The sequence below is a fragment of the Tricharina praecox genome, assembly GCF_024521635.1.
Source record: "Tricharina praecox strain CBS 144465 chromosome Unknown BZA05scaffold_20, whole genome shotgun sequence".
NCBI classification, from domain to species: domain Eukaryota; kingdom Fungi; phylum Ascomycota; class Pezizomycetes; order Pezizales; family Pyronemataceae; genus Tricharina; species Tricharina praecox.
This window is the reverse complement of record NW_026250422.1, coordinates 254,250-281,958: the sequence shown is the minus strand read 5'-3', so window position 1 is coordinate 281,958 and position 27,709 is coordinate 254,250. Positions and strand designations below refer to the sequence as shown.

Sequence of the window (27,709 nt, the reverse complement as noted above, 5' to 3'; positions counted from 1 at the left end):
TTTCTTTTCTTCATTGCGTATTGGGAGGGTTTCGGTTTTCATCAAAAGTCCCTTTTTTCATCCTTTTGTTTTGTATGGCGTTTTCTTTTTTTTTCTTTCTTTTTTCTTTTTTCGATTCTTGTTGGCCCATTTTATTATGGTGGCCATTGATCACTTACCACTTACCTATGGGGATTCTTCTGCCTGTTGACAATTTTTTCTGTCAGATGCTCTTGCTGAAGAATAGATATGAATGCAACTGCTTGCTATGACTTAAGTTCATGTGCGTATGATACATCGAAGGGGGAGAGAGGGTGAGGGAGAGAGGGTGAGGGTGAGGGAGAGGGTGAGGGTGAGGGTGAGGGCGAGGCTGAGGCTGAGGGAGCAGGGAAGAGGTCGTCGTAAACATTGGACACATGACGTCGCACTCGGCCCAGCTATGGGACCCCCCCCTGGACCGGCTCCATTGCTGCTATGGTACTACATACTACTACTACATACTACTACTACATACTACTACTAGGTATTCATTCCCTCCTCACCCAGCCCAGCTCATCTCATCTCGAACCTTTCGAGACTCGAGATGTGCCTCTGAGCCTCTGACCCACCCATCCACGCACCTATTTTGGATCCCACGGTACTCTGAACAATCCCAATCCCATCCTCTTTTCTCTCTTCTCGCGAGTCTTCTTCTTCTTCTTGTGGTTCACAATTGCAATGGCAATGGCGATGGCTCCCTTCGGCTTCGGCTTCGACTTCGGCGGCAGCTTTGGCAGAGGCTTGAGGAGCATGGAATGCATGGCTTCTGCAGCCTGGAGATTCGTTGTCTCGCTGGCCCTGCTGATACTGCTCGTGCCGGCTACGCTGCTGTCGGTTGTGTTGTTTACGTACGTGAGCACTCTTGGGGTTTGGTTGCTGGTTGCTGGTTGCTGGGTACTGGCTGGGGTGACTGCCTGGGTACCTGAGTACCTAGGTTGGCTGGAGGGAGTGTGAGGAAGGAACTGCCTAACTAACGAACTACGTCTTGGGACGGGGAATAGAATTCTACTCTCGCCCCTCCTGATAGCGGGCCTTATCTACTACCATGGCGTCGAGCATTTTCGGTTCTTCCGGTTCTTCTTCAGGTTTGGGACGGGGACTGTTGGGACTGGCAACGGTGCTGTCGACGGTGCTGTGGCGGGGATGCTGGCTGGTCTGGACGGCTTGGACGGTTTGCAGAAGGCTATGTTGGGGTGGGTTATTCCCTGGTGCGTGGTGGTGCTGGTGGTGGCTGATGGTGTGTACACAGGTATTGTGAACGTGAGCGTGAACGTGGGCATACGGATGTCACTACGCCGCAGAGGACGGGGGCAATCAAGTTTGGGAATGGGGGCTTTGCAGCTGCTGGCTGCGGTGGTGGGGAGGGGCTTGGGGATGTGGAGGTGGAGGATGGGGAGGAGTCGGAGGCGGAGGGTGAGGACGGAGAGGACGGGGAGTCGGTATACAGCACCGCGCCCGAAGTCAGCACTCGCCTTCGCATCGACACGCAGGTCGAGATGCTTACGGTGTCCAACTCCAACTCGCAAGAGAACGAGCCACGCTTCGACCTCGACTTCACCACCGTGCCGTTCTCGCCGCATTGGTCGGCCGGCACCCACTGGAGTCCGAGCCCCAGCCCGCTGGATATTTCCGTGTCCATGAGCCCGACTTTGTGGCCCTCGCCCGCTACGGATCTCGAGAGGTGGAGGGGCGCAAGTCCTACTAGTACTGTGGCCAACGAAGGCTTTAGCCCCGTCAGGATTGAGGTCGCGCTGAGGCAGGCGATGGAGGAGGGGTTGGGCTCGCCGGTGAGGGGGGGTGCTGATAAGGGGATGGGGAAGGGAAAGGGAAAGGGAAAGGAGAAGGTGGGGATGGAGTTTTCTACGGAGCTCCCAAGGGAGTTGCGGAATGTCACCGGTTCCATGCTGGATGGTGGAGAACACCAGTCGTTTTCTTCCGAGGACGACAGTCTGGACATGATGATTCCCAAGCTGGAGCTCATCCGATCAATGCCGGATGTTAGAAAGCAGGCGTTGATCGAGCGGTTCAAGCACGTTATTACCGAGTTGGAGGCTACGCTTGGCCAGCGCGAGGAAGAGCAGTACGCCAGGGAGCAAGTCGCAATCGTCGCCACCCCTCCTCCGCGCCCCTCCGCGGTGCCCAGAAACAGGGCGGTGGGCGCACGCTTCCGTGACCTCGCTGGTCCACTCGCGAATAAGTTTGTCTTGCCCCCACCCGATCTCAGCCCGCTGTCGAAGGGACAGACCTCTCCCGCTGCTGATGGCCTCTACGGCGCGGAAAACGTCGACCAGGACTACTGGACCGGCTTCGACGAGGCCTATGACGTCCCCCACAAGTCGTTCGATAACCTGCCTGGTGAAGACTCGTCGCAGCAGAAGTGGAGGAGCAAGGGTAAGTGGATCGAGAAGGGCGTTAGTGTGCTTGGCCAGCTCAATGAGGAGAGCTTCGAGAGCGGCAGCAGCATCAAGGGGTCGCCGGCGTCAAAGAAGGAGGTGCGCTGGAGGGATGAGGTATGCTGTTTTTTTCTCCAAATGTCATGGTGGTGGATTTTCTGATGCTGTGTGTGTGGTAGGACCCGGCCTCGCCCGTTGCAGAGATCATCCCGAGCAAGCCAACGCCGCCGGACTCGGCGCTCGGGAGCCTAGTGTCTCCCAGCGGCTCCCCAGCTCCCCTCCCCTCGGCAATATCCTACGGCGAGAACGCAACCCCCGAAACCAGTAGCAACCCCGCCGCCGCCACCGCTGCCGACACCACCGAGCCGCCGGAAACGCCTCACCGCCCAGCACTCGTGCCGCTCCTCACCCGCGTGTCAAACAAGGAATTCCACCACATCATCACCACCACCACCTCGCCGCTCCCGTCCCCGTCCGGCTCCGTCTCCGGAAAGCTTATCAAGCTCTTTGAGGAACTCAGTAAGGCTGCGCCCAGGAGTGCGAGTGTCGAGAGCTCGCCCACGCACTCCATCGCTCTCCGGACTGAGGGCGCCGCCGCTGAGAGGGTGCTGGAGCGCGCTGGTTTTATGGATGGTGCCGCTGATGAGGGGGTTGTAAGGGAGGGTGGGGTGGGAGAGGAAAGCACGAGGGGGAAGGAGGTGCTAGGGCTGGAGCTCGAGAAGGAGAAGGAGAAGGATGGTACGGGTGATGGTGTGGGTGATGCTTCGGTGGTGGAGGAGGATAGTCTTGATGAATGTTTTTAATGGGTTTGCATTGCTGTTTTGCGGCGAGGGGTTATGCGTTTAGTTTGGGAGGCTGGAGGCGTTTTTATCGTTATGGCTGGACAGAGGATGGATGGATGGATGGATGGATGGAATCGTTGTTTTGTATGATACTATGATACCCGCTTGAGCAAATTTTTTATTTTATTTGGTTCGGAGGCTTCCTTTCCTGGTGGTTTTATTGTTTACTATTTGCTAGACTGGACTGGACTGCGGAAGGGAGGACTGGCACGGTGACCGATGAACGATGAATGATAAACGGCGCCCCACTGCTGTTTTGTCCATGTCTGGTATCAATTCCACCCCTCTATATCTATATCTAAATTTTCTTAACCCCGCCCACACTCCACTGTTCATACTTCCATCTCATCGCCTGCGTGATCTGTGGGACCGCTTTTCCCACAGCCATGTCGAAATGGCTAGTGCCGACGGCTTCGATATCGAAGCTCTCGCGCATCGCGTAGTGAATCGCCTCGTCGCAGATGTTGACAATCTCGGCGCCCGAGAACCCGTCCAGTCGCTCCGCTAGCGATGATATGTCCACCTCAGCGGAGATCGCCATCTTTCGCGTCTTGATCTTGAGGATCTCGATACGTGCGGCGAGGTCCGGCGGCCCGACGTACAGGATCGTGTCCAGTCGGCCGGGGCGCATGAGGGCGGGGTCCTGTGCGCGGGGTTAGCTGGATGGGTGGGTGGGGTGGGTGGAACGGGAAGGTAGAGTACGCACGATGATCTCCGGCCTATTAGTAGCCGCCAGGATGACAACATTCTTCAATGTCTCGATACCGTCCATTTCGTTAAGCAGGGCGGTAAGCACGTTCGCGCCGCCACCTCTAGAGCCCTCACGTGACGCGGTGAGCGCATCGATCTCATCAAAGAAGATGATACTCGGGCTTGCGGCGCGGGCCTTACGGAACACCTCGCGCACTGCGCGCTCCGACTCGCCGACGTACATGCTGAACAGCTCTGGGCCCTTGACGGCCATAAAGTTCAGGCCGGCTTCCGTCGCGAGCGCTTTGGCAGTCAGCGTTTTGGAGCAGCCGGGTGGGCCGTACAAAAGCAGCCCCTTGCGGGGCGTGCCGCCGAGCCGCGAGAACACCTCCGGGTGTGTCAACGGCCATTCAACGGCTTCCCGCAGCCGCTGCTTCACTTCTTCTTGTCCGCCGATGTCGCTCCATCGGACTTTGGGCGGCTCGATGAAGATTTCCCGCATGGCTGTGGGCTTGACTTCTTTCAGTGCCGCTTCGAGGTCGGCGGGGATCAGGGTTACGTCTTTCTTCGGTGGCGGCAGCGGGGAGGAGGGGGTGGCGGTTGGTTCGTCTGGAGGTGGGGCGGCGATGGCGACGGCGATGGCGGCAGCAGCGGCGGCAGCATCTCGTCGTCGGCGGTTCAGCGCTAATGTAAACCCGCCACGTATAACGGCTTCAAGATCGGCACCCACGTATCCGTGGGTTCGTGCAGCCAGGGCGGCCACAAACTCGGCCTTGGTTGTTTCAGAATCGCTCTCGAAGTCCAGTTTCCGTGTCAGAAGAGTCAAAATTTCCCGGCGGGCATCGACATCGGGGATTCCGATCTCCAGCTCCTTCTCGAACCGACCGGCTCGCCTGAGGGCCTCGTCGATAGCATTGGGCCTATTCGTAGCGGCAACTATGGCAACCCGCATGCTCCCGTCCTCCGCCGCCGACTCCATTCCGTCCATTTCCGTCAGCAGCGTGGCCACCACTCTTCCCTCGCTGCCCTCTCCGTGCGACCGCTTGGGCGCAAGACTGTCCACTTCGTCCATGAAGATGATCGATGGCTGGTTTTTCCGCGCCTCGGCAAAGATCTTGCGGATGGCCGCTTCCGACTCGCCGAGGTACTTGCCCATCACCTTGCCATCGATCACGTAGGCGTTCGCCTTGATCTCGCTGGCCGCCGCCTTGAGCATCATGGTTTTTCCGGTGCCGGGTGGGCCGTAGAGAAGGATTCCCCGCGGCGGAATGAGCCCCTTGCGCGAAAACTCGTCAGCGTCTTCGAGCACCGAGACGAGGAGCGTGCGCAGCCGGTCGATTTGCGTCGAGAGACCGCCGATCGAGCTGAAGGTTACGTTCGAGGGCGTCGCGGCGCTGACTACTGTTGGCGGTACTGAGGATTTTGTGGCTTTGGCGGGGATGGGGGTTTTGGTGGGTTCTATGGCCGCCGCTGCGGGTTTTGCTGCAGGCTTCTTTTTGGTGGGCTCCGTAATGGTCTCGGTGAGGAGCTTTATCGTCGTCGATTCGCTCATTGTGAACGCGGGTACTGTGGGACTGGACTTCTTGTCCGCCGCGAAAACTGTGTTTGGCGCATCGGCCGCCGCTATGATCTTTTCCACTCGGAAACACCTTTTGCGCCCCTTGAACTCGATATCCGTAAACGTCAGGCCCTCAAAGACAGTCTTGGTCTCCACTATACACCTGGTATCAGTGCCGGGCCGCCATAGTCTGCGGGGGTGCATCTTACTCAAGGTATGCTCCAAAAAAAACCTCCAACCATCTCTGTCAGCCGCCCTCATCAATGCGCCACCACCCTCGACATCCACATCAGCGTCGCCCGGCACCTCCCGCACGGTCACCTTTTCAGCGACTCCGATATTGCCCTGATACCGTCGCAACACGACCTTGTTCTCAAAACCCACACCGACCAGCGCGCGCACAGTCTCCGACACCAGCACGGCATGTCGCTGCAAATGCGGATCAGCGGCCAGCCAGATCACGGCGGGCCACCACTTCGCTGCACCATCCTCATGGTCGCTGCCCTGCGCCGAGATCTGGCATATCTCGCCGGACTTCAGCTCCAGCGGCGCGAGGACACTGCGGTGCACATTTGCGCGCAGGAAGGATTTATGGTTGACGGGGCTTGGTAGGGGACGGCTTTTTGGTTTGTTGCACCATCAGCTCCAAAGAACGGCACAAAAAAAAAGCGGAGAGGAGTATGAGAATACACTGTGAAAATATCGCCGTTTTGTGAATTGCGCGGGTTTAAACTGGCGGCTTTGGGGGGCATGGTGCTGGTTTGGTGGGGTTGCGATTGGGTCCTGGTGGGGTGTCGTGAAGCGGCAGGGTAAAGCAGAGTTTAATTATTGATCATAGACGGTCACTCGCATAGCTGCGGACGAGACACAATTTGGACAGCAAAGAAACGTCCCGGAGAATGACGGTTGGCACACTAGAATTGAATTGAGACTCTCTTTCGATAATTTCTATTGGAATCGACGAGACTTGTTGCTCTTTACCTTCAATCGCAAGGGCAAAACCCTCGTCGTTCGTTAGCGGAGGCCAAGATTTTCACTCCAACTTTAACAGCCAGCCGCCGTTTACCCTATCACGAAAAAGTGCCCCACCATCTCCACAACGTTGGTCTAACGAACGAACGGCCAACGAAAACGAAACGATTCACCCCGCCCGCTCGACCTCCACCACCTACCGAATTCCTTCGAATCGATTTTCATAAACACATCCGCCCGCCAAGATGATGAACGGAGGTGTTGCGCGCCTCACGCACGAGGACGACAGTGATGACGAAGTTCTGGCCACCACGCTTGTCGAGGCGATGCAGGAGGACGATGGAGACTTCGATGACGCTGGAAGCGCCTCGGGCGGAATACAAGTTACAGGCGATGACCTGCAGGCGCGGTTAACAGCTGCTGCCACGCCGCTCGAGTTCCAGGCTGGATTGCCCGCTCGCTTCCTGAGCTACGACAACTACTGCAGTCTCTTCCATTTCATCCTGAACTCGGATGGGCCTGTGGATCTGGAGCTTCCTACCGTGAGTTGGATTGTCGGTTGGTTGGGAACTGGAGTGGGACTGATGTGATGGGCTTTAGTACTACTGGGCATGGGATGTCATCGATGAGTTCATCTACCAGTTCAACAGCTTCTGCACCTACCGTCAGCGCGTAGCGAAGAAGGCCCAGAACGAGGAGGAGATCCAGGCGCTTAGGGATAACCCCCAGACTTGGGGTTGCTACAGCGTCCTGAACGTTCTGTACTCGCTCATCCAGCGCTCGCAGATGAACGAGCAGCTTGCTGCCATCAAGCGGAGTGAGGACCCCAAGTAAGCAACCAGAAGCCACCAACCCTATAGGAAACACGGTGTTAATAGGGTGCTGCAGCTCTGTTGCGGGAGAATATGGTTCCCGGCCGTTGTACCGGATGCTGGGTTACTTCAGTATCATCGGACTCCTCCGAGTACACTGCCTGTTGGGAGACTTCACACTGGCATTGAAGACACTCGATGACATTGAGCTCAACAAGAAGGCCGTATTTGCTAAGGTCATGGCCGCCCACTTCACCACGTAAGTTATCGGCTCTCTACCCGACGGAGGAAGCAAGCTAACATGCAATCATAGATACTACTATGTCGGTTTCTCCTACATGATGCTCCGCCGTTACGCGGATGCCATCCGGACCTTCTCCCACATCCTGGTCTACGTCTCAAGGACAAAGAACTTCCAGAAGAACTCCCAGTTCGACTCGGTAATCCCCATTGCTTCCTAGATCCCCCCTCTCCTTACTTACACCTTACAGATCACCAAGAAGAACGACCAGATGTATGCGCTCATGGCGATCTGTGTAGCCCTCTGCCCCGTCCGCCTCGACGACACTATCCACGCCACTCTCCGTGAGAAGTACGGTGACCAGTTCACCCGGATGCAGCGTGGCGGAGCCGAGTCCCTCCCGATCTTCGAAGAGCTCTTCCTCTCTGCGTGCCCCAAATTCATCTCCCCGATTCCCCCGGATTTCGACAACCCCGAGAACAACGTGGACCCGTCGCAGCACCACCTGAAGGTGTTCATGAACGACGTCAAGAACACCATCTCCACGCCCGTCCTCAAGAGCTACCTCAAGCTGTACACCACCATGGACATCAACAAGCTCGCCAAGTTCGTCGAGACTGATGCCGAGACGCTGAGGAAGCAGCTTGTTGTCTACAAGCAGAAGAACCGACAGCTCCGATGGACCGAGGGCAGCCTGCTCGAGGGTGAAATGACGCATACCAGTGACCTCGACTTCGCCCTCCAGGGCGATATCGTGCACGTCTCTGAGGCAAAGGTCGGAAGAAGACTCGTGGACTGGTACCTCAGGAATCTGCAGAGGGCGTATTAGGTGCACATCCGATCGGAAAAGCTACACCAGGATCCTTGGAAGGGGAAGCCAGGGACCGAGGTGACTGGAATGACTGGGGTGACTCGCGGTGAGGGAAGTCGATTGGTTTGGGAGAGGCCGAGTAGGGCGTTTTAGGTGGTGGAACGAATTCTAAAGCCTGGTGGCGGGATCATGAATGCGTTCTTACCGTCTGGTTTTTTTTTCCGTCCATTTTTCTTCTCTTTCGGTATTCTTTTTTTCTCTTTCTTCTTGCATGCGGGTTTGGATTGGGTGCTCGTGTATGTTGGGGAGGGGCATATTGTAGGCGGAATAAAAAAAGGTTTTTTTCGTTGTCCTTTGAAACTTGAGTGACTGCACATGATCCAAAACCCCCCGTTCATCATTCATTCATACATGCAATTACACGTCCGCCTTAAGCAAGAAACCCCCAAAATCAAACCAGGGAATCATCTGTTCCATCCATCTAATGCCAAAACTCCAGACCCTACACCGTCACAGCCGCAAACCCAAAAATGTTCTGCATGCTAACCCACTGGCGACCACACTTGTCCAGATACTTCCCGACGCACCCCCCAACGATCGCAAAACGCTGCTGATTCTGTATAGCCAGTGTGTTGATCGTATCTATCTCCTCCGTTAGTATCTTATTAAAAGTGTGAAAGCGAGTGCGGGCAAGAGAGACAAACCTTTATCAGCACCCTTGGCTTTAGTCTTCGCCTTATCGACATCAAACAAACTACGGAAGTACAGCAGCTGGTTGTACAGCATTTTGTCCGTATACTCGTACGCCATCTTCCCTTCCTTACACCCTTTTGCCAGACCATGTGGGCCGAGACAACATTTGCCGTATACACTCATCTGCCGCGTGCGATTTCCGCAGAGGTCGCAGACCAGCCATGCATCGTAGTATTTGGCCACCGCCGAGCGGATCTGCTGTTCTATCTGCGCAACGACGGAGGGGATGGCGAGAGTTTTGCCGCAAGTGGGGTTGGCACAGACGATCCCGTGCGGATTGCACTGCGAGAGGCCGGCGAAGTCGAAGGACTGTTTGCAGTGGCGGCAACGGAGCGAGAGTTTGGTGGTTTCTTTGAAGCGCTCTTCGTCCGGGATTGTGGACTCGAGTGGGTGGATCTCGCGGTCTTCCTGGCGGGCGGTGGTTGAAAGCTGATATTTGCGGAGGTCGAGGCCGAGACATTCGGCGAGCCGCAGGGAGTCGGTGCCTTCGATTGGTGCGCATAACCGCTCGATTGGTGGGAAGATTTGTTTGGCGAGGTACCATTCTGCGTCGGGCTTGAGGCCGGAGTCGGGCTTGATCACGTCCTGTGTGGCATGCGCTCGCTCGGCTGCGTGGGAATCGCCGTCGCCTGTGACGATATAGGAGATGACATCGCCCGACTTGACAACATCACCGCGGGCGCGTTTCTTCAGGGCGACCTGAACTTGCGGCATTGTTTGGCCGTTTGGATAGTCCTTCGGGTCCTTTCCGAGCCGGGTATAGATAGTATACTTGACCAGAGGAAACTGACCAGCCCGCATCTTCTCGGCGAAGTCTCGGAGGTAATCGTGTATTTTTTCCACTACAACCTCGGTATCTTCGCCCGTAAAGACTTCGTTGAGGATGTTCGAGGACGCCTCCTTCGATAGCTGGCAGTACTCCCTTCGCCTCATATCCAACCCCTTGACCTCCATCTTCACGTCCAATTTTCCGTTGATCAGGATACAGTTTATTGCCGCGTACTTCTTTTTAGCATGTAATAGCAACCGTTGGAATACGTTATCGATATCGATCTCGAGCAGCCGGTAGCGCTCATTGACCTGTTTCTTGAAGTCATTACCGATCTTGATTGCATCCGCGTAGTTATCGGCAAGTGTATTGATCATGACAGAATCGGTGTCACCGTAGATAACCTGCAGCGACATCGACTCGGCTAGATTCTTTGTGCTCTGCAGAATCTCACGGCCTTTGAAGGTGGTGAGCATGGCTAGCGGCCGGGCGTAGAATCTCGATCGCGTATAACCCAGACAACCGTACATAGAATTGGCGGTGAGCTTCAGAGCTTGTTGCTTGATGTCCCATTGCGTCTTTTGCACAGACGTGGCGTTCTTGTCCTTCATCAGTCCCTTCACTTGCCGTCGCCTCTGGACCAATTTCGAAATCAAGCGAGGAAGAACTCCGAGAGTTTGTTCCTCTGGGACATCTGGGACTTTATCCCTATCCGAAGAACTCCTATCCACAGTTGTGAAGCAGATGTTATACTCCTGGATGATACTAGGGTAAAGAGAATTGAAGTCCATAACCACGATGTGCTTGTCGTATAGACCTTTCTCGGGATCAAACACAAGACCACCCTTGAACTTATCCTTCTTCTTGCCCCCAGCCGCGGCATCGTCGTCATCGTCGGGGTTTTCCTCTTCGGCTTTGCGCATGGCATCGAGCTGTTTTCCAGATAATTTATCCGGACAGATGTACTTATTCCGGTAGAACTCGTGAAGCAGAATATATTCATTCCGTTCTGCTCTAGTACCACTCAACGTCCTGGCCCAAGAATTACCAGCAAGGTTGGTCAAAATCTTGGTGAGAGGCAACATCTGAATCTTGAGGGCGACCGCTGCAATGAAGTGTGTGTCGACCTCGCAGTGGGTCAAGTAATCCAGGTATCCCTTCGCCGTGCTAGCCCAACTCTTGAGAGCCTCGTCATTGTCGAGTTCCTGCCGCTTCTTCCCAAGAATAAGCTCGCACATTTCTGTCAAGCTCCACGACTGGCACTTGGTCATCAGCGATTTCCCCAGATCGTTCGCGAGATCACAGAGCAACCGTCCAGCCGCCATCTGACGCTCCATAAAGAAGCTGCCCGCAAAATTTCCACCTTTAGGCCACGCAGATCTCTTCAGGCGCCCCACCCTGCTCCAGAGTGGAACATTCTTGTCCTTTAACCTATGCAGGAGTACAGGCCAGTCCACATTGTCCAATGAATGTCCCATGCAGACGTCCGGATCTACCTGTTGCAGCTTTGCCAGGAACGACGAGAGAAGCAGGTTTTCGGTTTTCTCGAGCTTCAAGTTTCCGGGATGCTGCTCTGCAAGCTTTTCAAATCCCGCTGGGAAGAGAGATTCAACCGGTCTTGCAACGGTAAATACTTGATGTGGCATCTTCTCGATATCTGTGGTGGCATCGGCAAGAGATACATTCTCGTAGATTCTGGCACTGATGGCAATGATCTCTTGTTTGTTGAGTTTGACATTGTGGACCGTTCGTAGGGCAATGCTCATGAGTGTCAAGGGCGGCGCCTCCGATGAGTCGGCATCTCCAATGGGAGTGATCTGTTGTGGTTTATCGACTCTCATCTCAAGTTTGCACCATGATGCCTAGAGACTGGATTAGAACACGCCGGAGCACGATGAGCATGATAACGGGAACTCACATTTTGAACACTAGATGAGCTAGCACCATCGATTTTGAGCCAGCACGGACCCATAACGTTCCTGCAGAGCACAAATTGCTCGAATAGAGCAGTGTGCGTTCCGAAAACGGTCGAAAAAGTCTCGCCTTGCAACTCCATGGGCAAAGGGTCCTCTGTTACTAGTAAGCGAAATGGCTAAATGCTAATATCAAATGGATTACTGACTCGTGTACGGGTACAGAACTTTCAAATAGTCGCCTTCTCGGGGAATATTCGACAGCTCAAAAGCATACTTTCTCGAGGTAGGCTTCGACTTGAACCCAGTGATCCTGTTCCTCTCCATCAAATCGCTGATTTCCTGGTGCACGTCCTCAATCTGGACCTCTTCGTCTGTTTCCACCTTTTTGCGCATCTTGTGTTCCCGTGGCAAAAAGAACAAATTCCTCATAATTCCCTCAACCTTCAAAAATGTACTCACGTATTTCCCAGTACGATTATCCTTCACCTTTCCGAAGAGAATCAGATTTCCAGCAGCCTCGGTGTAATCCATCCAGAACATCCGAATACTCCCGTCTGGTTCGACGGCGTCTTGTAACGACGTCTTGCCAACCGACACTCTGTCCGTGGCAGGCGAGCTCGGAACGACATTCAACCCTCCGCTGACATCTGTCCATGCTGAAGAATCCATTATTTGGGCGGCTTTCTTGGGCATGCTGGTAGAAGCTAGTGCAGGCTTCGTGGGGCGAGAGGAAGTGATGTTGACTTTTGAGGTACGTATATTCTTATTGCCTTTGATTTCAGCCACCAAGAACTCATCGTCGTCGTCGGCATCGTCTTCGAAGTTCTGATTGTCTGGGGCCTTTCTTAGGGCGGCTTTCGCGGCGGGTGAGGACGGGGCGACCGGCGCATCGCTCATCGAGATATCGTCGTCGCCTCCGGTGAGTGGGAACGTGATATCGTCGCCATAATCCGATTCGTTATCCACATCAGCGGCGAGCGGAGGGGAACTTCGCATTGCCGCCGCCAAATCCGCCATAGCGAACCTCTTCGCCCCCTTCCTCGGCGGCGACAACTTCCGCACCTTCCTCGAAGACGCCAGCTCCGTCTTAACCTTCTTCATCGGTTGCCCCGTCCTTCCCGCGCTGGTATCGAACTCCCCCAAAATATCCTCCAAGAACTCCTGGTCCTGTACGGTAGCCTTCACGGTCTTCGGCTTCGCCGAGGCGGCACCAGACTTATGAAAGTATTTCGTAATGGCACCCTCCTGCCGATCCCGTCGTTCCTTCTCCTCCTCCCTCTTCCTCTTCAATTCCTTCTTCGACAACTTCTCATCACCCTCCTCCCCTTCCTCGTCAGAATAGTACCTCCCCTCATCCCCCCAATCGTCCATGCCATTGTCGACATACCCCTCGCCGCCATCGTCGACAACGAAATCATCCTCGTCCAGCCGTTTCCGCACGACCTTTTTGTATTCGTCCTCGTCGACTTCTTCGTATAGCTTTTCGCCCTCCTCGACCTCGTACGTGGACAGGCGCGTCTTACCTTCTTCGCGCAATCGGCGGAGCTCCGCGAAGCCGACTTTTGCGTTTGCTTTGCGACGACTGGACATGGCAGGTATGGATGGTGGTGTGCTGAAAAGAGAGAGTGTGTGAGAAGGAGAAGGTGAGAGTCGCGTTATGTTGTAGTGAGATGTATGGATCGCAGGCACGAACAGGGTGTGTTGAGGGAAGGGTTGTGGTTTCCGTGACACGCTGCTCAAATAATTTACGCGTGTCGGTCACCTAACCAATCAAGCCCGCGTTTTGGCTCCAATCCACAGTTCCACTAAATTCAGCGCTACGCCCCACTCGAGCACGGACTGAAATCACACGTCTTGGGCCGCTAGGGACGGTTCGGGAAATTCTCAGAGCACATGATTGCCGTTGGCCGTATGTAATGGTAAATCTACGTAGAATCCTAACGGGCGCGACAATTTGACAGTTGAAGCCGCGTAGGAGTGCCGTTTCTTACTACTTCTCATATTTACGGTACGCTCTTCCAACAGGAATGCAAGGCAGTCACTTCATGAATCACGATGGCAACACAGTTTGAATGGTAAAAAACAATCGCTACCAACTCCGGATAACGCCAAGCCGAACTTTTATTGTTCCCAGAAAATGCCCATCAGAAATTTTCTTCGGCTACCTAACACCAATTACAATCCCAAATTACCAACTTAGTTCATCTTGCGGATGAGGTTGTTGATAAACTGCTCACGGTCACCAAGGTCACCACCCTCGATGAAGTGCTTGAACTTGCGGGTGCGGAAACCTCCGGTAGGGGAGGACAGCTTGAACGGCCACAGGAAGTTGGCGGCCTGCTTGAAGTTGGGGCCGACGGTGAAGATCTCGTGGATCAAATCCTCAATGGAGATGATACCGTACTGTCCAAGGTTGGCCTCAATGAGGGAGTTGTCGGTCTGAAGAAATTATTAGATTGGGCGCAAGCAGAAAGTGTAATAATATGGAAACATACCAGGGGGATGCGCTGACGCTCGATCTTTCCGTAACCACGCTTGTAGATCAGCTCGCGGACGGACTTGAGGTTGGGCTCTCCGTAGGCGACCCAGGGCTCGACAATGCGGAGCATCTCAGTGGTGGCCTTGGAGAGCTTGACGAAGACACCGTTGTTGATCTGGAGGAGACGGAGCAACTGGAGGATCTTGCGGGGCTTGGGAGCGATCTTGTTGATACTATTGCGCGTTGTTAGTACATGAATCACTGGTCATTTGCACAAAACAACATACCCCTTGATACGGACAACAAAGACAACCTTGGCCTCAGCAGGAACGTAGTAGGAGCCCTCCTTCTTGGCGTCGCGGGACAGACGGATCTGCTCACGCTCGGCATCGCGGTACTCCTTGACGTACTTCTCGGCACGCTTGAAGATAGTCTGACGCTTCTCCTTGTTGACCTGTTTATCAAAGTCAGTATTTCTGCTCACTATAGTAACAGTTCGATTGCAAAAGAAGCACGTCGAATTTTGTCAGACCCGAAAGATGGTTAACTACGACAGCATCGCCTTGTAGGGCTAGTCGCGTTGGGTTGTTATGCATCATGTAGATTCGACGTGCTTGCAATTGCAATATGGGGAGAGATTGGTGGATGCTAACCTTCTTGCGCTCAACAGCGGCAGCCTTGCGCTCCTCAATGGTCTTCTCGGAAGTCTTGCGCTTCTTGAGGAGGGTCTCGGGGACCAAGACCTGCTCAGTGGTGGGGGTGGTGCTGTGTCACTTGTCAGTCCCGCAGTTAAGTAAAGTGATAGCGTCGAGTATGAAGAGGAAGCCTCTTCTGCTCTGTAGCTAAAACCACTCGACGAATGGATTTAATCGGTGTAACTGGCTGTGTTCTACTAGGCAGGTCACGACCGAAGTCGGATCAAACTGTTCGAGCAACGGCAGATTCATCCGACAAGACCTCGAAGACAACTTCAAGAGAGACTTGCACATGCAATCCACATCCTATGCCCGAAGGCACGGAGTGGATACGCGCGGCAGTTTGTATTTAAAGAAGGAAACGCGAAACGAGCGATTCCATTCTCAAAACCCCAGACTCTTCATCGGAAGAAGTCCAAGAATAATTGATCGAGCTGGCTCGCGAGCGCAGCTGAGCGGGAGTGACCTCGTTCATTGACGCCGAGGAGAATCCGAGGATTGTAGCGAGGATACATACGAAGACATTTTGCTGATGGGCGATAGGCGACCGGGTATTGCTGGGCGATTGGTGTTGTTGGCGAAAGTCGGTTGCAGAAATCCTACGCAGAACTTTTGGCGAACTCTAAGGCAGGCTGTTGTGGGGGGTTTTTTCCACTGGGGACTGTTTTTTAGGGCACACACACACACAAAATGTGAGTCTGTGGATGGATTAGCCGCTGGGAGCTGCGCTAAACTATAAGTGCACAGGATCAGTGAAGTAAGCGGAGCCTCATTTAGCGCACACACTACTCACATTCTATGAGCTTTACTTCAGAGCGGCATCTCAAAGGTTAGAGCAACCTACAACTTCCCCACATGCAACTTTCCACATGGCTCATCGTATGTAACTACCACTGCGGTGGTCTCCGCACGTTGAGCCGCGATTCCAAACACGCACAGTTCTAGTATGCCTCCCATGGCGAGTGACTGCAACGCTCATACGTCGATAAGCTTAACACACAGCTCGAAGTTTTCCAGGCGGCGCTCGCCGAGTTCTCACACATTCAAATGAAATTGATCCAATCCCGCCTTCCGCGCGGAGTTTGCTCGGATGTTTGGCGATCGGCGTGAACCCTTCCCCAAGCTCGAGTTGCAAGAAGGACTCGTTCTGGGCAGAAATGCTTGGGGCCAGTGTGAACTACTTTTACTTGGAGCTGACTTTTATATGGGGTCTTTGAAGTGTGCCAGCATACTAGGAATGAGAATGGCGACTTGGTGGTCAAGGCCAAGGGTCGTATCTCGAAGCAGGATGAGAAGATTCGAGCCATTGGTGATGTCAGTGGATGTATCACGTGGTCTTGGGGCGGCGGATACCTAGGAGTTAACGCAATGCTTCTCTGCTGAGACGATATGGCTCAAAATTATGTATGATATGAGCATTCACACTATGTATGCTGCCGTGCGCTCTAAGCCTGGATCTTGTTTAATCGTCATTGCATTCGACCTTGGTTGGTCATGGCTGTGTACAAATCCGTGTCCTCCCCACTGCCTTTCGGCCGATGTGGGTTTGCTTGCTGCTCTCCGCCCGGCCTCCCCCTTGAACACACCAAGGACATTCAGACGCAAGGATTAGGAAATTAAACTATTGGCCTAATCCCTTCCATTCCCCACTCTCGCGTCCGCTGCCTCGCTCTCCTCCATCCCCCTCATCTCCAGCATTAGAGTGAATCAGCTTTAAGCCTAGACGGTTACTCGAACAGAAGCGAGTGAGTAGCCATGATCCTCCAGCGATTGGAGCTTCACAGCGCGCGCACTCTTGTGAGATACAATAGTTGACCCCCATATTTTATTCGGTAACACCCTCTCCACGGAAGCCTAGGTTTAAAGCGTACGGGCACCATATAGGAACATTAGTCTATGAAGCACGTGCCGGAGGATGTGCCGCTCAGGCGGAGTAAAGTAGGTAGGGGCTTGATCGCAGAGATCACCATCGTGAGTCTGCAGCAACCTGTAAGGCCATACCTATGATGCGACTCGGATTTCTACTTTAGCACATGTAGTACTTTTTGCCTTAGCATGGAATAACTCCACTCTCCGAGACAAAGTGGTTTTAATCTTATCATGTACGTGAGAGAGAGACCTTCAATTTATTGCCGCAAACGGCCTTTCTATACTATGGCGACCCGCCTTCCCGACCTTTCCTGCTAGCCCCGCGGCAGTAGAGACGAAGCTCTGTCACCGCCTGTTCGTTTCTGCGCCGTATTATGCACGTGCACTAGCGTTTGAAAGCTGGTTAATTCCGCTAATCGAGTGAGACCTTGTGTAATTATGACGTTACACAGCTAAAGGGAGCCTAGACTAGTGCACGCTACCCTAACTTTACGCGGGTTCCCGAGTCATCTCATCGCGTTTCCCCAACTTCTACCTTCAACACACAACTTTAAACTCACCTAGCAAACAACGTTCCTAATAGCACTCGTCGGTATCTTTCGAATTTCTTCTATCCTTCCTACTACAACTGCCTACAACTATTCAGACGCAACCCCGACAAAATGAACACCCCGAAGGATCCTCCTTCACCCTCACAGAAAGTCATCGAGCTAAGCTTCCACGATTCACTCCACACCCCCACCAAGCCCCAACCTACTCCCCTTGACACAGCTACCACCACCACCGCACCCACCACCCCCACCACCATGGACAACCTTGTTTCTCCAATAGATTCTGCTTCTGGGGACGACTCCGAGGCGTTCGGTGTCTTCGGCGCAAGAGCAGTCGACCAGGCGGAACTAGAGAGGGAAGTCGCTACCAAGGTACGGGTTACCAGGAATTAGCCTTTCTCGACTCCACTCGTCTTTTTCGATGCTCATAATTTTCTCGCTCGTGTACAGGCCGATCAGGCGATGCTCGAAGGTGCAAATGAAGACGACCAACGAAGATTAGATAAAACAGTCACCGAGAAGGCGTATGGCTCTCCAGTCACATTTGAGTTTAATTCCTAATTTTTAATATGCTGAACATCCTCCCCTGGTTGCTTAGAAAAATCGACTACATGCTCAGTGTCGCCGAAGAGCGATATTTTCTCCCACAGACTACTAAACTGAATAAGACGTCTCTTGAGATCCAGATCAAAGAGCTCAAGGAAAAGCTCACACAACTCAATGGCGATATCAAAGATATCACGTCTCGCATGGCAGCGCGAGAAGCACAGGCGATGGCATTGCTATCTCAACAAAAAACCAAGAAGAGCGTTTCTGACCACCGATTGCCAAACGAATCAGATCGCGAATTCCTCATCCGTGCGTACCCGTCATGTCATGATGTGGAGTGAGAGTACATTTTCTTATGGGCGGTGCAATTTTAGGAACCGGAAAGATCACCCCCTTCGATAATATCCCCGGATTGGGACAGCCGGGTGCCAGTCAGGAAGACGCCGCCGATGAGTTACCGCATAATGTACTCAGTGCGCAAAACCTTCGTAGACCTGGGTTCGCAGCTGCTATGGATCGCACAAAACCGGTTCATGTATCCTCGTCCGGACTTTCGAGTGCCGAGAGCAGCAATCCCGAAGAAGACGACAGAGAAGAAGATGATGAAGAAGCAGAGAATGGTGATGTAGGCCGTGGCACCAAGAGACGCAAAGTCACCGATGACGATGACGACGATTACACACCCGACGGAAAAGAGAAGAAAACTACTCGACGGAAAGTCGTCCGGAAATCGGCAGTCCGTGATACAGAAACTGAGTCCTCGGAAGAAGAGGATAGCGATGACGAACACACTGTTGTCGGACGGCGGAAGCGCAAGAAATCCCCCGGAAATGCTGCAGGCAAGGCGAAAGCGGTCCGACTGGACGACGGCGACGAGAAGCTGTTTCAGAAGAGGATACATGAATGGGTAGAGTCTCGTAGAAGTACTCGGGAGCATGATAATGGCGCAGATGCCGAGGATGACAAACGGGAGGAATGGAATAAGCCTCATCCAACTATACCTGACGAAGGCTTCTCGAGCGGTGTTGAAGCATTACGGCTTCCGGGAGACATCCATGCTTCTCTGTTTTCTTATCAGAAAGTTGCTGTCCAGTGGTTCTGGGAACTGCATTGTCAAAATGTTGGAGGCATCCTAGGAGATGAGATGGGAACTGGCAAGACCATTCGTGAGTGTATATTTCCTCCACGAGCACAGACTCGTTGCTAAAATCTTCTAGAAATGATAGCCTTCCTCGCCGGCCTCCATTATAGCGGGTTGTTGGACAAACCGATCATCGTAGTGGCGCCTGGCGCCGTCCTGGGTCAATGGGCCTCTGAATTTCATGTCTGGTGGCCTGCTATGCGAGTGGCGATCTTGCACAAGAGCGGAAGCGGCATGCTTCTTAGTAGGGACGGCGAGATAGATTCCGATGACGATAAACCGCCCAAGCCATCCAAAGTTGCAAAGTTTGCGGCAAAGAAGATTGTCGACCGAGTCTTCAAGCACGGCCATGTTCTCATCACGACCTACGAAGGATTAAACACCTATGGTGACCTTTTAGTGGAGAAAGGTGAGCAAGAGGAGTGGTGATGATAATTGGTGGCAGGCTAACAGGATTCGCAGAATGGGGATATGCAGTCTTGGACGAGGGACATCGCATTCGCAATCCCGATGCCAGAGTTTCCCTTAATTGCAAGCAACTGAAGGTTGGATTTTTCTGGATCTGTACAGTTCTGTGCATTAATTAACAACCGACCCTTCAGACTCAACATCGCATTATTCTCTCCGGCACCCCAATCCAGAATAATCTGGTCGAGTTGTGGAGTCTCTTCGACTTCGTGTTTCCTGGACGGCTGGGCACTTTGCCAGTCTTCAAGGAGCAATTCGAGGTCCCCATTCGCCTCGGAGGATTCAAGAACGCCAACAACGTACAGGTACAGACGGCAACATCGTGTGCGACGGTCCTACGTGATTTGATTGGACCCTATCTTCTGCGTCGGATGAAGACCGATGTTGCGAAGGACCTCCCACCTAAAGAGGAGAAGGTTCTGTTCTGCAAGCTCACAAAGGGACAACAAAACATGTATCTTGAATACCTAAGGAGTCCCGAGGTCATAGCCATATTGAATGGAAAGAGGGAATCATTCTCCGGCATCTCGGTCTTGAGGAAGATATGCTGTCATCCCGACCTCGCTGCTAATGAGCAAAAGTTTCATACAGAACAGGAGTACGGCAGAGACATCTACTCAGGAAAGATGCAAGTTATGAAGAAGGTATGGGTACTCCATGGATTTTCGCAATACGGTACTGACTTGAACACAGATGCTCTTTCATTGGAGGGAACAAGGCCACCGAGTCCTACTCTTCTCCCAGAGCGTGCAGGTCCTCAATATCATCCAGAAAAATCTCGATAGCTACAAAGACTTCAAGTACAGTCGTATGGATGGAGGCACACCAATCGATAGGCGACAGCAGCTGGTGAACGAATTCAACACGGATACTAGTATCGACGTCTTCCTCTTGACGACTCGTGTCGGTGGGCTTGGGCTGAATTTGACCGGCGCGGATCGGGTCATCATTTTTGATCCTGATTGGAATCCTTCGACAGATCTCCAGGTGAGTATTGGATGCATACGATGGGATATTCTGCAATTGATTAACATCAATAAAATAGGCCCGGGAACGGTCCTGGCGAATTGGCCAGACCAAGCCAGTTCACGTCTTCCGTTTGATTGCCGCTGGAACGATCGAGGAGAAGATGTACAATCGCCAGCTTTTCAAGCAGCATCTTTCGCAGAAAGTGCTGAATAACCCGGAGCAGCGGCGATTCTTCGAGGTAACTAACAGTCCTACGTTCGCTGCGATGAAGTAGTTGCTGATGTGTACACAGATGGAGAATATCCGAGACCTGTTTACATACGGTAAAACAGGCGGCGGCACATCTACCGGTGCCATGTTCCAGGGCGCAGAGACGGTGAACTCGAAGTCGTCAGCTTCGGCGGAGGATTCTGCCCTTCAGGGCATCAATGGTGTAGCCGGTCTCGAGAAATAGTATGCACTCCGAGAAAATAATCCAATGCGCATGCTAATTCCAGAATCTAGTGCGATAAACGACCAGTCGGCTGAAGGTTCCGGTGAACGAAAGTTCATCGAAGAAATCTTCAGCCACAATGGCGTTATCAGCAGTCTCGAGCACGACCACGTCGTCAATGCCGGGATCAACGACCGGACCCCGACCGATGCCTACGCCAGGAAGATCGCCGAGGAGGCAGCGAAACGCCTGCAGGAATCCGTCGCGGCGACTTCGGGGGCAGCCGTCGGAACGGTCACCTGGACGGGCCGAAACGGATCCGCGGGCAGAGACCCACCGCGCGCCACTGCTTCGGGATTGCTGCAAACGATGAAGGGGCAGCAGGGCCGTGCTACTCCTACGGGGAGAAGAGCTGGTCCTGTTGTGCCCTTGCGCACCCAGATGCTCGGTCTCTTCGAGAAGAACGCAGGGAAGCTGCCTACGGGCGAGCTGAAGAAGTGGTGCCGCGATGTGGGCATCGACAATAGGGCCCCGGAGAAGGCGAAGGAGATGCGGGCGATATTGAAAGATATCGCCAGGCTGGACAAGGAGACTCACGTGTGGAGTCTGAAGAAGTAGATTCTTCTTTTTTTTCTTTTTCTTTCTTTTTCTTTACGAATTTACTTCCCCCCCCCAAATCTCATAGCGGCAAGGGATGGCGTTTTTTCATTGTTCATTCGGGTTTCTTTTCTTTCGGCATTTCTGAGCATTTTCTAGGCGTTATCATACGTAGAGGGAGGAGTGGCGAAGGTGTAGATAGATGTAGATGTTAGGTACTTTGTCCGATCTGTTGACGGAAATACATACATAGATGGCTGTTGCTTGTAGATGGATAAATAGAGTACTTCATGTGCAGGTAGCCACTCACCGTGCGTAATGTTAATGTTTACACTGGTGGTTGCAATTGTTATGATGATTTTCGCGTGTTGCCAAAAATAGCCATCCGTCTTGGTCCTACATGACCACCCCCTATCAGGAGAGCGATGATCCCGGCCAGTTCTGTTTCTTCCTTTCTCTGTCCGCTTGCAGCTCAAGATCTCGTCTCTTCACAAACAACGAAAACAATCAAACGGTCCTAACCATCGCCATCTTTATACCAGTACGCCCGACATTTGATTATCATACCGACTCACTCGCGCGTCCGCGGCCCGTCCGTCTCTCGATCTCGTACACGCGCTCGTTCACTCTTGTCAGGGGGGTGTTTGTTTTTCGACGCAGGCCCGGATCTACACGGGAACGAAAGGCCCAAGGGTCTTAAGGAATTGCAACCACTGCAACTGACCCTTAATCGTTCACTCCACCCTCCACCTCCTTCTCCCTCCATATCAACAAACAAAACACCAGCCAACCAACCACACATCTACAATCACAATGAGGAGCACCAAATTTCTAGTCGCGATAGCTCTCGCGCTGTCAACCCTCGTCGCCTCGTCGCCAGAACCAACACCAACCCCCGTGCCCGCCCACGTTCTCCCACGACAAGCCTCATCCGCGACGGGGCGTCCCACAGCCGGCAGCGGCACCGGTGTGCGCGGGTCCGAAGCGGCCGACCCCGATGCTGCCTCGGAATCCGGCACGACGGCCAAAGGGTCCGGCTCCGGGTCGTCCAAGAAGGCCACCTCGACGAAAAAAGTGTCGATCCCCGCGACGGCACAAGTCGGGCGAGTGTCGATGGTTACGCCCGGTGTGTATGACGGATACCAGATCTACAAGATCGGCGAGACAATCACGTTCGCCTGGAACTACACCGATGTCATGGTCACGCCCACAGCTATCAACGTCGTCGCGTACTGCCAGGACAATCAGCACGATTTCACCATCACCGGGAATGTCAGCGCGGGGCAGACGAAGGTCCTCTGGGATACCGGCGAGTACCAGAGCACTGCTACTGTTAAGCTGCTGCTGTAGGTCCCCCTTCCCCTCCATCACGAGAGCACGAGACTGACGGGATGACACAGCGCGACGTACACGCTCAACATTTTCGACGCCTCAAAGGCCAAAACCGCCGCGCCCACGGCTGGATACCTCACGACTTTCCAAGGTTACCAATTCGGAATGTACTCGCCCAAGGCAGCCGTTGCTCTCAAAGGTACCCCATTCACCCACTCACTCACCCACCTATACCCCACCATTGCCATACATAACTAACCACCAATGCCGCAGACTTTGTCTGCCCGACTTGCGATCCCAACGACGCTAGTAGACTGAATGCCTACGCCCTTAAGATGTCAATCGGCATGGGCTTCCTCGCCGTGGCATCGTTCACGTGGTTCTTGGCCGGATTCCGACTGTAATCAGCTAATGTGAAGTCTTGTTTGTGACCTTTTTTTTTCTTTCTTCATCTTCAAATGCATCATGGAACTGGCGGGATCGATAGGAGGGTGAGGGGTGGGTGGGGTGTAGACTGAACGGATATTAATTTGTGGTATGTCGGGATGTGACGTGGTGTGATTCACCGTTTTTTTTTCGTGACTCTTTTTCTTTCTCGGGAGCTTTGGTGTTTTTTTTTGTAGCATATAGCATTGTTATGTTTTAAGAGAGAGAAGTAAATGAGATATTTCGTCTGTTTTTACATACGCAGGTGTCGCCATTGTTGGCGTGAAGGGTGCACACTGCAGATGGTTACGACGACAATGATGGATGGATGGCGGATGGATGGCGGATGCACGCGGGAACTAGAGTAGGTGCATGAGGTTTTTCTCAGCCGGCCGGCAGGAACGGCATGGCATGGCATGTGAGCATTTGCCGGTGCGTGAGATGTGGTGAAGATACAAATGGTGACATGAGTGGACGGGGTGATTACTGGTGATGGGTGAGATGAGGAGGTAGGGTAGGTACCTCAAGAGTCGGGAGTCGAGATGGAGGAAGAATAGGCAGTCACTCCGGGAGCCATTCGTACATGCGCATCTCAACGTCAGGATTGACAACCCGAGCTCTTGCACTCAGTGCTCACTCGGCATTTTGCATTTCTAATGACACCTCCAACCTCCCATTCATGAACTTGGGGACCCCTCGTGCCCGCCGCTGCCGCCGATCGCTGAGTAGAGTATCTACCTACCCAGGTACCCAGCATGTGACGAAGCTATCACCACGAGTACTTAACTGAGCAGCCCATACCGGTAGACGCTGGGTAAACAACCCGTACTCCACCCCCTTGGAATCCAGAGTTCAGAGTCCAGACGTCAGAAGCCGCCTCGGTGCCCGAGACTCGAGAGCAAAGCTGCGTCCGACAGAAGCGGGGCTGGTCCATTGGCCACAAACCAGCACTCGATTCCGTCAACTTTCCTGAAGCTTCCCAAGCTTCCGCCAGGTAGTTGACGCGAGATGGGGTCTTGTAGATATTGAGTTTTCAGCATCCATCCCGACTCCGACTCCAGAACCGTACATAAGTAGCTATTTGGTAAACTATAACTAACCGTCAGCCGGATTTTTTCTCCAAGACTGCGTCAAGAAGGACCGTGAATCTCAAACCTGTCTAGCCTCTGGAGGATGGGGGAATGCAGCTGTATGTATGTATAGTAGAGTATGTAACGAAGCTGCAGGAATTCTTCGAATGCACGATGAACGAGATCTGAATCCGCCGAGACATGACTGGATGCTAGAAATGTTGTCGTCCCCCGGATGGTAGGTATGTTATGTAACTGTCGCCACAGCGAAAGTTTCCCGGGTCTTCACTCCACAGTCGGTAGGTATTGTATCCCACGTGGACACTCGCTGGACGGTTGCAGTTACTTCCAAGCTGCGTGGGACTCGAGGTGCTGTCTTTTTGTTCCAACCTTTGGTTCCGTTCGCGAAAGGAATGGAGCTTGAGCTTTGTAACTCCTCGGCGCTGCAGCTAGGGTAGCTGTACCCTTAGAGTATCTGCAAAGACTAGCCGCAAACATGCGATTCGATCCCGACGAGTTGTCAGCGTCTACCCTCATTCGTCACGAGGACCGAGACTCGCATGATGCTTGGGGACAAGACTGAGCTGCATAGCTCCTGAGACTCTCCTTCTTTCTCTCTCTCCTGTCCCATCTCATGGTTGGGGGTGTATCTTGGAAGTTTAAGTCGAGAGCGGGATGTCACAGCGGGACTGGGTCGGTTAAAGCGCGGGTGAACACAGCGCAGCGTGATGGACTAGGTACGGTAGGTAGTTGGGTCATAGATGCATCTCTTTTTTCTTCACGTCTCCAGGCTTCGGTCCGCGATGTCAGAGTAGAGAGCAGTGGTTGGAGGTGTGTCAAGCCGCCAGAGAATCTTAAGCTTCAATGCATGCGAGGTCTCGGTGTAGTTATGCATGCTCTGAGCAGCAGCTGCTGTGTTGTTATTGGTGTTGTTATTGTTGGTCTGTGCAAAGCAGCGAGCAAGCAAGTGTGTTGTGATTTCCCAACTCGTTAGGCTCGTCCCGATATCCCGCATATCACCCAAACGACCCCTCCAAAATTCCACATCGCCTTTCCCTTCCCCCTCCCATCATCATCATCATCATCATCACCACTTCCATCTCCACCACCCGCAACCACCCACTCGCAACCACATCTCCAAATCCTTTCGTGTTTCCCATCACACATACACACTTAATCCAAAATGTCGTGGCAAGGTAAGACAGAGCTTTCCCTCCCTCTGGAACAGAACCGTCTCCCCCCTATCGTGTCGTACGAAACGGAAGCTGATGATCCCCGCCCCCGCCCACAGCATACGTTGATTCGAGGTATGTCAACCACCCCGCCGCACGGTGAGGGACGGAGCGATGGAAACGAAAGCCCACGCTGCGGAGCCCGACCGGGTTGAGTCGACAAGGGAAGGGAACTGGATGACTGACTATTGCAGTCTTCTCGGCTCCGGCAAAATTGATAAGGCGGCTATCTTCAGCGCTGCCGGCGACAGTGTATGGGCTGCTTCCGCTGGATTCACTGTATGGCTACCACCACCACATCTATCATCGAGCGGGCGAGCTTTGGACTGACGGCGGCGTGGGGGAATAGCTGTTACCGGAGGAGGTCAAGAAGGTGGTCAACGGCTTCGTAGACCCCAGTGGTCTCCAGGCGAACGGACTTCACGCGCAGGGAGAGAAATACGTCTTCCTCCGAAACATCGAGGACCGGAGCATCTACGCAAAGAGGGTTCGGCCTTCTCCTTCCTTCCATTCACGCAGGACACAGCTGACGATGGGCGGTGATAGAACAAAGAGGGTATCATCTGTGTCAAGACGAAACAGGCGGTGCTCATCGCCCACTACCCCGAGAACGTCCAGGCCGGTGAGGCGACAAAGATCGTCGAGGCTCTGGCGGACTACCTGATCGGTGTTGGGTACTAGACGGCTCTCCATCCGGCCGCTTGTTCCGCCATACCCTTCCTTCTTCTTTCCTTGAATCTCACACATGCCCGCACCCACCCCGTCCGACCTCAATAAGTAGCCTTGTAGTTTCGTTCTTTTTCGTTTGGAGGGAGGGGCGAGAAGGGCAGTGGTAGTGGTAGTCGTAGCGGGGGTGTCGATATCGATGGATAGCCGTTGGATGATAACCTAGCTGCGGTTTTCTTCTTTCTTTCCTTTCCTTGTCTTTGTGTCGTGTTGCGGAATGCGGTGATCAATAGATGAGCGAGTCGGCCACCTCGTGGGTAGATACTTCCGTGAAGGGCTCCATCTCCAGTCATGCTTGCCTAATGTGCACCGTCACAGTTAAGATACCCGCTCCAGCCTTACCCGCCTGCCTCCTCCGCTGCCATATCGAACTGTCCGTGGAAGGAAGTGCTCAAGTAAGTTTGTATTCTATTGCGTTTATTAAACATTATCGTCGTATATCCCGTCCCAGCGTACGCCGTTGGTATGTATCCGTACACTATCCCGCCGCGTCCATATCCCCCATTCCTCACCATCCAGATCCGAAAGAAATCTATGATACACCCCTACACCCGCACAGTTTACACGGGCAACTGCTGCGCCGCGCCTACACCTTTCCATCAGCTCCTGCTCTCTTAACACACCCTCACAGCTCACTCACCTGTAACCCTCCTCAACGGGCCCTCGAGATACGGCCCGACAACGGGGACGGCAGCGACAAAGCCCACAATGACGCCAAAGAAGTCCGCAAACAGTTTAAAGATACCGTAGAGCTCGAGCACGAAGCCGGTGATAGTCCAACGCATCAAGATCGCGGCGATGCCAAGGAAGAAGAACGCGCTGCCCTGGTACTTCTCCTTCCGCACGAAGAAGGACAGCGTGCGCCGCGGCGTCATCAACAGCGTTATTCCGCACAAAAGTAGCAGGTTCGCCATAGACAGGCACGCCCGGTCGAAGAATAGTGTCAGTCCCAGAATGAAGAAGAGCAGGGACGCGCCGAGGAAGGCTGCGCCGAATTCTGGTGGGGGTTAGCGCCTGGATGGAACGATGGAACTATGGTACGATGGATGGGGAACACACTTTGCGTGTCTGAGAGCCACATCGTGGGAGTGGGAGTGTGAGTGCTGTCGCTGTCGCTGCGTCGGGGGAGGGTCGGGAAAGGGGTTCAATTGTGTAGAATCGTGAGTGTCGTGAGCAGCGATAAGTACGGTATGTACGGTAGGAAGGAAAAGGGAGCAGTTGATACGGGCCACAGGGAGCGTTCGAAATCAGATTTGCTGCACATGCAGGCCACGGAATGTTCAAACGGGAAGGTGTTGTGACCGGGGCCACGCCACGCACGGGTAGTTCCTGGCCCGCAGGCTGCAGTCACGCGTCCAGCGAACTTTACGCGTACCAACGCGGTTCGCACTTCGTGG

The 27,709-nt window shown here is 53.5% G+C and overlaps 9 protein-coding genes across 9 annotated transcripts; 5 read left to right on the top strand and 4 right to left on the bottom strand.

The window, feature by feature from the left end:
• The first annotated feature begins 426 nt into the window (after positions 1-426).
• Positions 427-3,363, top strand: BZA05DRAFT_475542 (uncharacterized protein). The gene is made up of 4 exons (XM_051488198.1): positions 427-866; positions 1,020-1,211; positions 1,268-2,528; positions 2,591-3,363. Exons 1-4 carry the CDS (start codon positions 697-699, stop codon positions 3,212-3,214), a joined length of 2,247 nt encoding a protein of 748 aa, XP_051337516.1. The 5' UTR covers positions 427-696; the 3' UTR covers positions 3,215-3,363.
• Positions 3,364-3,383: 20 nt separating this feature from the next.
• On the bottom strand, positions 3,384-6,169 carry BZA05DRAFT_404323 (P-loop containing nucleoside triphosphate hydrolase protein). Its single transcript, XM_051484292.1, has 3 exons — positions 5,711-6,169; positions 3,960-5,656; positions 3,384-3,896 (listed from the first exon to the last, which is right to left on the bottom strand). Exons 1-3 carry the CDS (start codon positions 5,760-5,762, stop codon positions 3,552-3,554), a joined length of 2,094 nt encoding a protein of 697 aa, XP_051337515.1. The 5' UTR covers positions 5,763-6,169; the 3' UTR covers positions 3,384-3,551.
• A 552-nt stretch (positions 6,170-6,721) lies between these two features.
• Positions 6,722-8,355, top strand: BZA05DRAFT_340623 (translation initiation factor 3 complex subunit L; the record flags this gene model as incomplete). Its single annotated transcript, XM_051480973.1, has 5 exons — positions 6,722-7,015; positions 7,074-7,303; positions 7,362-7,544; positions 7,599-7,725; positions 7,777-8,355. The coding sequence occupies 5 exons, from the start codon at positions 6,722-6,724 to the stop codon at positions 8,353-8,355; spliced, it is 1,413 nt and encodes a 470-aa protein (XP_051337514.1).
• Positions 8,356-8,535: 180 nt separating this feature from the next.
• Positions 8,536-13,563, bottom strand: BZA05DRAFT_356216 (uncharacterized protein). The gene is made up of 4 exons (XM_051481408.1): positions 11,982-13,563; positions 11,778-11,929; positions 9,042-11,721; positions 8,536-8,979 (listed from the first exon to the last, which is right to left on the bottom strand). Exons 1-4 carry the CDS (start codon positions 13,363-13,365, stop codon positions 8,840-8,842), a joined length of 4,356 nt encoding a protein of 1,451 aa, XP_051337513.1. The 5' UTR covers positions 13,366-13,563; the 3' UTR covers positions 8,536-8,839.
• A 265-nt stretch (positions 13,564-13,828) lies between these two features.
• On the bottom strand, positions 13,829-15,629 carry BZA05DRAFT_404317 (ribosomal protein L30, ferredoxin-like fold domain-containing protein). The gene is made up of 5 exons (XM_051484291.1): positions 15,467-15,629; positions 14,908-15,019; positions 14,542-14,708; positions 14,271-14,487; positions 13,829-14,214 (listed from the first exon to the last, which is right to left on the bottom strand). The coding sequence occupies exons 1-5, from the start codon at positions 15,472-15,474 to the stop codon at positions 13,972-13,974; spliced, it is 747 nt and encodes a 248-aa protein (XP_051337512.1). The 5' UTR covers positions 15,475-15,629; the 3' UTR covers positions 13,829-13,971.
• A 1,695-nt stretch (positions 15,630-17,324) lies between these two features.
• On the top strand, positions 17,325-21,842 carry BZA05DRAFT_356209 (putative DNA repair protein Rhp26/Rad26). Its single transcript, XM_051481407.1, has 11 exons — positions 17,325-17,741; positions 17,820-17,893; positions 17,968-18,227; positions 18,293-19,084; positions 19,136-19,468; positions 19,522-19,604; positions 19,662-20,171; positions 20,221-20,514; positions 20,573-20,734; positions 20,789-20,949; positions 21,001-21,842. Exons 1-11 carry the CDS (start codon positions 17,481-17,483, stop codon positions 21,545-21,547), a joined length of 3,477 nt encoding a protein of 1,158 aa, XP_051337511.1. The 5' UTR covers positions 17,325-17,480; the 3' UTR covers positions 21,548-21,842.
• A 131-nt stretch (positions 21,843-21,973) lies between these two features.
• Positions 21,974-23,601, top strand: BZA05DRAFT_356207 (uncharacterized protein). Its single transcript, XM_051481406.1, has 3 exons — positions 21,974-22,872; positions 22,927-23,057; positions 23,132-23,601. The coding sequence occupies exons 1-3, from the start codon at positions 22,340-22,342 to the stop codon at positions 23,260-23,262; spliced, it is 795 nt and encodes a 264-aa protein (XP_051337510.1). The 5' UTR covers positions 21,974-22,339; the 3' UTR covers positions 23,263-23,601.
• A 1,842-nt stretch (positions 23,602-25,443) lies between these two features.
• BZA05DRAFT_119108 (uncharacterized protein) lies at positions 25,444-26,312 on the top strand. Its single transcript, XM_051478661.1, has 5 exons — positions 25,444-25,550; positions 25,646-25,661; positions 25,781-25,865; positions 25,936-26,073; positions 26,133-26,312. Exons 1-5 carry the CDS (start codon positions 25,538-25,540, stop codon positions 26,265-26,267), a joined length of 387 nt encoding a protein of 128 aa, XP_051337509.1. The 5' UTR covers positions 25,444-25,537; the 3' UTR covers positions 26,268-26,312.
• Positions 26,313-26,701: 389 nt separating this feature from the next.
• On the bottom strand, positions 26,702-27,552 carry BZA05DRAFT_404307 (uncharacterized protein). Its single transcript, XM_051484290.1, has 3 exons — positions 27,372-27,552; positions 26,953-27,309; positions 26,702-26,898 (listed from the first exon to the last, which is right to left on the bottom strand). The coding sequence occupies exons 1-3, from the start codon at positions 27,391-27,393 to the stop codon at positions 26,873-26,875; spliced, it is 405 nt and encodes a 134-aa protein (XP_051337508.1). The 5' UTR covers positions 27,394-27,552; the 3' UTR covers positions 26,702-26,872.
• Positions 27,553-27,709: the final 157 nt, after the last annotated feature.